The sequence below is a fragment of the Glycine max genome, chromosome 11 (genome assembly GCF_000004515.6).
Source record: "Glycine max cultivar Williams 82 chromosome 11, Glycine_max_v4.0, whole genome shotgun sequence".
In the NCBI taxonomy this organism is placed as follows: domain Eukaryota; kingdom Viridiplantae; phylum Streptophyta; class Magnoliopsida; order Fabales; family Fabaceae; genus Glycine; species Glycine max.
In genome coordinates this window covers 10,581,240-10,591,925 of record NC_038247.2, presented here as the reverse complement: position 1 = coordinate 10,591,925, position 10,686 = coordinate 10,581,240, and the positions used below count along the sequence as shown (strand labels likewise).

Below are 10,686 nucleotides of genomic sequence, written 5' to 3'. Positions count from 1 at the left end.
AATTTGAACCAAGACGGGCTTGTTGTTCAGGTTTAACCTTTTGGGCTTATAAATAAGATTGCCCCAATATAGTTGGGAAGGACTTGAATATGTGGTTTAGACGGACGTTGTTTGATGTTATTCTCCATGTTTAATCTCAAAAAAGCTAAAATATGAATAAAAAAATATTTTCCATTTTAAAAACGTGGTAATTATAAATTTAAGTCACATTAGAGTATAATTAACAGCAATCAGTTTAATATGAAAATTAAATAAAATAATAAAAGGTTTAAAATCAATTTACTAAAAAACCATTATTAATTTAGGCTGAAAAATACTCTTAAAATAAGTAACTACTTTATTTTTGTATATATTGAAATTAAGATTAATATTATATATATATATATGTATAAATATTAAATTAATAGTAAATTTATACGGAAATATATTTCAAATATTATATCAAAAACATATTTAAAGTTTCAGTGGTGTTTAAGTAAGTTTTCTATTACTAGTATCATTTTTACTTTTTATGAACAAGATACAAAAGGGGCAAAAAAAACAAACACCCATGATACGTGCAACGATGCGTTTAATTTAGATCTCAAACCCTGAATATTGGTTAAGTGGCAACTGGTGGTGTGACCTATATATACCATCTTGTTCAACTACAGAATTAGGGTTTGGTTTCAACCGCAGAACAAAATCACAGTTTCTGGCAAAACCCTTTTCGAAGGTGACCAATCGGTGGATCAAACATGGACAAGAGCATGTTAGCGGATTTGGATTCGCTTCCTGAGGCTGATAAGCAAAGAATGACTGTCATGATCGATCAGCTCCAAATTCGTGACAGGTTCTAATCTCTTTCCTACTTAAGCCTCTAAGTTGCTACATTTATTCGTTTTGCGCTTTCAAAACCTGCAATTTCATTGTTGTGTGAGCGTGTATGTTTTGAATCGTTGACTGGTTACTTCCTTTTAGATTTCGGGGCTTCATACTATGTAAGTTATGAGCAGCACTATTGTTTCAAATCTCTGTGTGTGCTCTTTCTATGAAGCCCATATAGTGAAGTTCCCCTTAAAACCAGCGCAACATCTGAATGTTGCTTCTGGACGTTTTGGGAACAACATTTTGTTAAAAGAGAAGCCTAGGTATGATAAGATGGCTACAAATAAGTTCCATTCAATCTAATTATAACCCCTTTATTAGTCTCCATTTTGCTTTTGTTTTTTTTTTTGTTTTGTTTTTAGAAATGAGGATGATTGAACATATAAAATACCTGTAAGCAAGGTTTTGCTGTTCTGCTGCGATACTTGACACTGCAGTAAATTGTGGATAAATGAGCTACAGTGAGCCCAAAAACATTGATGTTGCAGCCGAAATCGTGGCTGTGAACTGTATTTTAAAACCAACAAAAGGTTGATTCAGGTTGTAAGAATTGGGCTTATATCCCCACAAGGATGGGAGTTTCAGTCCTGCCTCCAATGTGAGGATGTTGTCGGTGGATCATTTGTAAATACCTTTTGGTGAGACATGTCTTGGCCCCGACAAGTCCTCGGGACTCAACTTAAATTTTTCTTAAATAACATGGGAAAAAAAGATTGTGACATTTTTGCTGTTTATTTTCTCTGATACTGAAATGTAAATGTTTCATGTTTGAACATATAAATTACCTTTATGTTTTGGACCACAACATTGGAGGGATGATTGTTCATTGCTTGATGAGGGGTAACGTTGTCAACAGTGACATAGCTGTTGCTTGTTTAGTTGAGCTTTTACTTGGTATATGATGGGGATCCTGATTAAGATTTATGTTTCATTACAGTCTGAGAATGTATAATTCACTGGTTGAGAGATGCTTCAGTGATTGTGTTGACACATTTAAGCATAAATCCCTGCAAAAGCAAGAGGAAACCTGTGTTCGAAGATGTGCAGAGAAATTTCTGAAGCATTCTATGCGGGTTGGCATGAGGTTTGCCGAGCTCAACCAAGGAGCTGCAACACAAGATTGATTTCTGTTAACTTCTTCCAAAAGAAAACTGTCAATTTATTGTTGTTATTATTTTGAATACAGTTCGTTTACTTACATTTTTGGCCTTGAAAAATGAGACACTGTAGAGAATACTAATTTGCTATGGGTACGCAATAATTCGCGCTAAATAAATTCATGATGATGCAATCACACTGAATCCTGATTGGGTGGTTTATTTGCTACCTAAGGTCCATTCCAGGCATAACTGCTCCATTCTGCTGTGTAAAAGGAACCAAATTTAAGCAGAGAACTTTAGCCACCAACTGATTTGGATTAGGTGCATGCATTTATGGTGGTGTTGTTACACCTGGTAAAATGTGTCTCCATCTATCTCAGTTTGATATGCAATTGGTTTGCAAATCATGCATGGCTTTGATTTGATCCATTTGCGTGGAGACCGAACAATATTCATTTTTACCGCAGCAGTTTTTGATTCACCGAATACAAATCTTTAACTAGCCAGTTAGCAAATTGGAGGTTGTTGCTGCAAACAATTTCTTTTTCCTGTTACACTTTTTACAAGGTTAAGCTTGATCAGCATTATACTTTTTTTTTTTTTGTTATAGAGCATTTTTAGGCTAATCATTTTTCTTCAGTTCGGCTCAAAAGTCTTTGTTTCATGATAATTATTTGGGCCTAAAAATGGGATGTGGCCCAAATGAGTTTTACATATTAACAAGGGTTTAGATATTTCAAGTCATTTTATAGTTTGGGGAAGTGAATTGGAGATTTATCTAAAAAAAGGTTCTTGCAATTTTGATTCAAAGTATCTAAATAACATTTTTTTAAAGCCACTTCTCTAATTTTGTTACACAAAAATCACTACGTCTAAACATATTATGTGTTCAGTTGCGCATTCGCAACTCACATTTTGCCAAATTTTCGCCTTCAATTCTCAAGATTTACGCAAAAACTAATTGTATAATTTGCTGTCAACTGAATCCGTGTCCATATTTTTGACACAGCCAAACAAACTGTTAGTTGGTAATAGCAACGTTTTTTTTTACTAGAGGTAATACCAACTTTATGAACCAAATTAATTGCTTTGTTATGGCAAGGAGTCAAGGACCAAGTTGACCAGTGATGCTAATCTTTTACTGATTATAACAAGGGTGTAATGTTATGTAATGACAGTCATCAAATAATTTTATATTGTCATTAACAAATTTATCTTACCTGATCAATCATGATCGGATGATTATGTAAAAAATTTTATACTATATAATTCTTTTTCTCTTATAATAATTCCATTTGTTTTAATACAAAACCACGATATACCCAAAAAAAAAAAAAATTAAAGAACTACTTAATTACCTAGTATTGGTGCACTAAGTTGTTAGCATGTTTTTAAGGCATAATTTTTGTCTAATGTTGTTGCTGAAGCTACTTGCCCAGGAAAACCCATTCTAGCATTGGCATTTTTAGGATTTGAACATGTAACCGTATGAAATGTGTTTCCTGCACTTGTAGTATCCGTGTTGTTTAGCATTTGCACTTTGTTTTTAACCTACTGGTGAAATTGCTGTCGACCATACGTCAATGACAGTTGTTTTGATGACAGTTGTTTTGATGGTATCACATATGTACCTCTATTTTTTTTTCAAATAAATTTATAGCATGTATCTCGTTTATACTTTATTCAAATAAATTTATCCGCTTACTGGTGGTCTGCTCATGATATTGTTTAATGTATTTTTGGTCATGTAATTCCATTAAAATTTAATTTTAGTTCTTACACTTTTAAATACACTATTTTGATCCTTAAACTTTTAAAACGCATGAATTTAATCTGAAAAAATGATCATTTGTATTAAAAAAAAAGACTAAATTTACATATTTTTTAAAGTCTAAGATCAAAATAATCGATTTGAAAATATGACGTAAAATCAAATGTTATTTTTGTTTTAAATATGCTAATCAACCTATTTTCTCTGGCGTTTTCTCTCACTACATAATTTCACATGTTAAAGAAGACTTGAATTATTCTTTAGAGAAGGAGAAACACTGCATAGACACCTGCCCAAGTCCCAACACGTAAAATTAAATGAAGCCAAATATCTACCTTTTCAGTAGTTTAAGAGTACTACTTCATTGCGCTTGAAATTAGTAAGAGTGTTAATCATATTAAGTTTTAAACTCTCTATTATAATATCTTATGAAATGACTAATAACCAACATATATTTTAATTAATTATTTTTTGTATTGTTCTATATTTATATAATATAGGCTATATTTTATAAGATTTTACTACTCAAAAAACTTATTTGACTATTCAATAAATAATTTTTTAGTATGTTTTAGCGTTTCTTGAAAAGTATTATTTTTAAAAATGTTAACTTCTAATTTTTTTTTATATTTTCTTTTATTTTTATCTTTAATATATTTATTAAATTTTCTCCTTATCATTTTTAAATAAATTATAATTTTATTATATTTCAGTCATTTTATATTTATCAGTTATTTTAATAGTTAATTTTACGTATAATTTAATAAATTAACTCTTCAACTTCTAGTTACCAATTATCAACTTTCAACTTTTGGTTTCTAATTAATTTTTAGCTTCAAATTAATTTTTTAAGACATAATTATAATAAGAATTCTAAATCAGGCTAGAACTAACATATTATACACAACCAATTAGTATCCCAGTTTATTTAAAGATTTAATTACTTATTTAATTTTATAATTTTATTATTATACCTTTTAGTCTTTATTATTTTAAATTAATTTTTTTAGTTCTTATAATTTATAATTTTTTTTAATTTGTGTAGTTTGAAAGTAATTTTTTAATCTTTATAATTTATATTTTAATTCTTTTTTAGTTTTTATGATTTGAAAATGATTTTTTATATTTTATATTTTAATTTCCTTTTAGCAATTTAGAAGAATATTAGTTTAAATAATAATTTAACTATTTTTTTAAAATATAGCAATTTAACAAATACCACGAGGGTATTTTATTATAATTAAAAATGATGATAAAATGAGGATATAGAAGAAGACAAATGGCGGCGTGTTCATCATCACTTTCGTGAAGTGTCGTCGACATCAAGGACCAAGTGGCAAAAGACGAAGGGGTCCAATTCTGCCCAACATGCAGACAAAACAAGGAAGCTTACTTGCTAGCTAGAGGCTAGGCTATACTATAGAGCATTTTAGTACGGTCCAAATTATTATGGGCAGAGAACAACAAAACAAAAGCCGAACCAGGAAACCTTCTATCACCTTAAGATGGCAACAAATCAAATAATCCAGCAAATACGAACCTTATTTATGGGTGTGTTTGCTTTAAGGAAAATAAACCTGAGAAGCAATTGAATTAAGCTTTCTAAGGGATAAAAGTTGTGAGATAGATGTTTATTTGGGGTCAATTGCACCTGTAATTTTGTGAAGAAAATGTGAGTCTCCCAAGTAAAAACTTTCACCCTAAAATGTGAGATGAAAGGAAGTGAAAATGTTGACCGGTGAGAAACAAGTTTCATTTTACCCAAATGTTTGTTTGGGGTCAATTGCATCTATAATTTTTGAAAAAAAATGTGAGTCTCCCAAGTAAAATCCTTCATCCTAAAACGTGAGATGAAAGGGAGGGAAAATGTTGACCGATGACAAACTAAGTTTTATTTTATCAAAATTGTCCCTAATAACACTTCTCGTGGCCCTGGTAAAATAAGTAACTCACTTTATACAGATTCAACATTTCATCATTCAAATTCTAATATTCTAACCTTTTTACCTTATTAAATAACGTAAATCTTGTTTAATAAAACCAGTAGAAATTAATAAATAAGTACAATTTTATTTTATACTTTATTTTTCTGGATAATACTATAACATGGCTGGCGTTGTGTGTTGATTTATGGAATGGTGTGACATCAATGATGTAGCAGAAGAAAGAATTTTCAATGACTTCAAAAAATGATTGAGGGCCCTGCTTCACTTAAAACTATCTTAAACAGTTTTTAACTTAAAAATAGACTTACGTATATAAACAGCTTTTTTTACTTAAAAATTAATTAACTTTAAAAAAATATCTAGACAACTTTAACTAGATTTTTAAAGTATTTTTCTTAGCTTTAATTATAAGTTCATAATTCATAAAGGCTGGACCAAAAGATGGCATGCAGCGCAATGGCATAGGCGCCTTCCTTCGTCCTCTCTATCTCTATATGTCTTTACTTATCCTTCCAAGCTTTTATCTGAATCTTTGGTCAACTTGTTCTTTAACTTCTGAATAATCTCTCTATCTCTCTGGGGACCACACATCACACTACAACCACTAATATTAATTAATGCCTTCCTTAGTACATATATCTCAGCACGCTTTGTGTCTCTCCTCTCCGGCATATCCTTTCTCCTACCTTCTTCCTCTATCCCCTGACTTAACTTTGCTACCAAACAGGTTCTTCTTGGCCTTTTCTTTTCTTCATCCTTCATGTTTTGCCTTCTTTCCAATTCATTATCATGGTTTTTGCTGGTCCTGATATATGACCCTTCTTGCTTCTTTCCTGATCTATAGGCAACAAGGCTCAAGGAACTAGTATTGTTTCTATCATGGGAGTTTGTTTGAGCACCCAAATTAAAGCTGGTACATTTTCCAATGTTTTGTTTCTTACATGCTGCTGAATTGAGTTTAGATCCATGTGCTTTTGTGTTGATTGATTTTGGTATTCTCCATTTTTATGTCACTCTACTTCAGCTCCTTCTCATACCCTTTGGTTTTAACTAAGCTTGGCTTACTTGCTAGCTCTTGTAGTTTTATTTAATGGTTTGGTTTGTCAACTAGACTCTTTCAGTTGTTCTTTTATGCCAATTTTCTCGTTTCAATATATTGACAACTCCTCCTCCAGTGATTTCATCTAGTCTTAACCTTGGGAATTTGACTGTTTTCTCCATAATGTAATCATATGATTCATTGTCTAAGTACATCCAGTTTGTTAGCTAAGCGAATTAATGTTACATATGTGTGATATATGACATATAGTTGATGAAAGTTTAACTGTAATTTTATTGATATATATATTATATCATCTCAGGGTTAAATTCAAAGCATGTTAGTGCCGATGCAAAAGATCACAGCAGTCCAATTAGCAATAAAATTACAAAAGATGTCAGCACACCAATCAGTAAAGTCTCAGAGGTATCAGTGCCTCAGACTCCTCGGATTGAGGGTGAGATCTTGCAGTCATCCAATCTGAAGAACTTTAGTTTGACAGAACTCACAGCTGCCACAAGAAATTTCCGTAAAGACAGTGTTTTAGGAGGAGAAGGTGATTTTGGATCAGTTTTCAAGGGCTGGATTGATAATCAATCACTGGCTGCTGCCAAACCTGGCACTGGCGTTGTTGTTGCAGTGAAAAGACTTAGTCTGGATAGCTTCCAAGGTCAGAAGGATTGGTTGGTGAGTTTATATTCTTCTTTAACCCCCTTTGATTTGCTCCTGCTAATTAAGAAGCAAACACTGGCTCTGTTACATGGTTACCTATTAATTATGTTTTGAGAATATTTTTACCTCATAGACAAGGCACGTTATGACTCATGAAGCAAGTCTCGAGGTGCCTTATCTCGTGCATATTTCTTTTCTAAGCTAAACTCAATTTGTTTTACATGACTACATTTTAAGCGTGTCATGATTTGTAAAGTATAAATAATGAACAAATAATACATGTACCTTATACTGTTGTTGAATCATAAATTGTCTTCTTGACATTTTATTAAAAATGATTGTAAATTTCTGTATACTCGGAGTACATGTCTATTAAATTCATAATTAGTTAATATTGTTATGAATATTTGGAAAACAAAGAAGAGTTTAAGTGCTACCCTTATATGGGATGGGCTTACATTGTTTTAATTTCTTTTCTATGTTAGGATGAAGTAAACTATCTAGGCCAGCTTTCTCATCCTCATCTAGTGAAATTAATTGGGTATTGCTTTGAAGATGAAGACCGACTTCTGGTCTATGAATTTATGCCTCGTGGTAGCTTGGAGTATCACTTGTTCATGAGTGAGTTCTTCATCTCCCATCTTTTCACATTGTTCAATTTGTGAAGTGTGCCTAATATTCGAAATATTAATTGTTGTAACAGGAGGCTCGTATTTTCAACCTCTTTCTTGGGGTCTCCGTTTGAAAGTTGCTCTTGGCGCTGCCAAAGGGCTTGCATTTCTTCACAGTGCTGAAACAAAAGTGATATACCGAGATTTCAAGACCTCAAATGTCTTGCTGGATTCAGTATGTGTCCTTACACACACACATGACAATGTTTCATGAATAGAGGAAATTATAAAGATATCATATCTAAAGATTCCCTTGTTGATTTGATTTAGAATTATAATGCAAAGCTTGCTGATTTGGGGCTGGCAAAGGACAGACCAACACGTGAGAAAAGTCATGTCTCCACCAGGGTAATGGGAACCTATGGATATGCAGCTCCTGAATATCAAACCACAGGTATTAATTTTGCGTTTAAATAATTATTTATTTAGTCTCTAAAATTGGCACTACTAGTTAATTTGGTTCTTGACATTAAAAAAAAAGCATCAATTTGACCTTTTTCATTATGAAAAGGCAAAGTAAGCCGTTGATTATGATAAACTATTGTGCACATTAGGGACCCTTTAACTTCATATTTCATTTTTATTTTGAGTACATAAATTTATTCAGGATTTAACTTCATACTATCATTCTAGCCAATGGGGTTGGCGTATCTGATCAAATCTTTCACTCGCACTAGCTGTGACTTGAGTTTGATTCTATGAATCTTGTTGAAATTGGTGGTCTTTCCTAGCCTTGTAAGAAGACGTGTCTTCCTTTAATCTATACTTTTACACTACCCAAAAAACAAAAAATCTTTATATCATTCTGGTTACTTACTAGAGTTAGCCTAGTGAGAAAGGATTTAGTTAATTTACTCAAGATAGAAGCTAGGTTCAAACTTTGTTGCGTTCACTGTACACTAAAAAAATTATCATTTTGGCTAATGACTAATATCTATGTTGGTGAAGGAAATCTGAGTGCCAAGAGTGATGTCTTCAGTTTTGGAGTAGTCCTGCTGGAAATGTTATCTGGCAGGAGGGCTGTGGACAAGAATAGACCATCAGGACAACACAATTTGGTGGAATGGGCCAAACCATACTTAGCCAACAAACACAAACTTTTGCGTGTGTTGGATAATCGCCTTGAAGGCCAATATGCATTAGATGAGGCATGTAAGGTGGCTACCCTCTCTCTGCGATGCCTTGCAACAGAATCCAAGTTGAGACCAACCATGGACGAGGTTGTCACGGATTTGGAGCAGCTGCAGGTTCCCCATGTGAATCAAAATCGTTCTGTGAATGCCTCTCGCGGTCGTAGAAAAAGTGCTGATGATTTTACTCATGGTAGAATCGCCACAGCTTCTGTTTCCCCGCTCTCACATGACATTGCAAATACACGTCCTTGAAAGCTGATGCATGTTTCCACATGAACTCAAACACGTTCATATCATGCACACATGCTATCTAATAGGTTTTACGTATGTATATATTTCAGGTTCTGTTTGTAATATGTAGTCAAAATAGCTGGAACTACTGCAGGTACTGTCTTATTTGGCTCTGGTTAGCTCAATTTTGTTGTTTTTTATATTGGTATAAAGTTTTCCAACTTTATTTTGTTACACTTGCAATGTGCAGTTTTCACATATATAGAACTTGAAGCAAAACTTATAGTTGATTTCTTTCTTGTAAATATAGGCATATATAATTTTGGACAAAGCAAAGACAATGACAGTCCGAGATATGAATTTATATCCTGCAATGATATTTTTTTCCCATCATGATCAAAGGAACTGTAGGGTAGATTTTGTTTTCCAATATGGTCATATATATACTCTTTATCAAGTCATGTCACAAATATCTTAAAAACCATAGGCCCATAGCCTTGGCAGCTAATTGGCGGAACTACACCACGGTTTACTGCAAGTTGCAAAACCTGAGTCATTGAGTATGGATAAAGCCACAAACGTTTACAGGATTATCCCCTAGTATGTATAGAACTAATTAAGTGTGAACCTTTACATAATTGATAATGTTCTTTGCTTTCGGGGTTGCTAAGGACTAGTAGATGTCAAGTTGTGCTTGATTGAAACAATCACAACACAAGTGGGAATTGTGGATAACTCTTTTCATTCAAATCAAAGCCACTGGGACCATTTATCGTGTGACATTAATCAGAACGACTAGTTGCATGATTCGCGATCAATTGAATAAGTTTTGGGCACGCTCTGGGGCATTAATCAACTCTGTCTATATCCAACTTCATGATTTTCTTGGTACAACCATAAAGAATAATGAGTGATAAATGAAAAGAGTAGGTACATAATTTTAACCAAACAGATGTAACCTCGTATTTTCCATGTTTTTTAAGTTGTGTTCAACTCTGTCACAAAAGTTGTCTGTAAAAAAAAAAACAAGTGCTAATCTAAAGATAGTGGTTATCCAGAACCTGGTAAATTAATTTTTCCAAAAAAATAGAAAATAGTAATTTATTAGAGTCTTGATTTTTTTTTAGAGATATTAGAGTCTTGATAAGTATGAAGTATCCCTAAAATGAATTAGTTTTTCCATCAATTAAATGTAAATTTATTACATTCTTAACATCTTGCGTGTAAATTATTTTGAAGTTTTCATTGAATGTAAA

General features: G+C 32.6%; 2 protein-coding genes across 3 annotated transcripts; both read left to right on the top strand.

Annotated features, from left to right (window-relative positions):
• Positions 1 to 552: 552 nt before the first annotated feature.
• LOC100526964 (uncharacterized) lies at positions 553 to 2,155 on the top strand. The gene is given in 2 exon segments (NM_001249644.2): positions 553 to 832; positions 1,805 to 2,155. Coding segments are annotated over 2 exon segments (282 nt in total). The 5' UTR covers positions 553 to 737; the 3' UTR covers positions 1,992 to 2,155.
• Positions 2,156 to 6,129: 3,974 nt separating this feature from the next.
• On the top strand, positions 6,130 to 9,823 carry LOC100809679 (protein kinase APK1A, chloroplastic-like). 2 transcript variants are annotated; one of them, NM_001415815.1, is made up of 7 exons: positions 6,130 to 6,411; positions 6,529 to 6,597; positions 7,046 to 7,410; positions 7,881 to 8,016; positions 8,099 to 8,241; positions 8,337 to 8,460; positions 9,015 to 9,823. In NM_001415815.1, exons 2-7 carry the CDS (start codon positions 6,564 to 6,566, stop codon positions 9,449 to 9,451), a joined length of 1,239 nt encoding a protein of 412 aa, NP_001402744.1. In that variant the 5' UTR covers positions 6,130 to 6,411; positions 6,529 to 6,563; the 3' UTR covers positions 9,452 to 9,823. The 2 variants fall into 2 exon arrangements, with proteins under 2 accessions (NP_001402744.1, NP_001242718.2); NM_001255789.3 differs by having other exon boundaries at positions 6,130 to 6,597.
• The last annotated feature ends 863 nt before the right edge of the window (positions 9,824 to 10,686 follow it).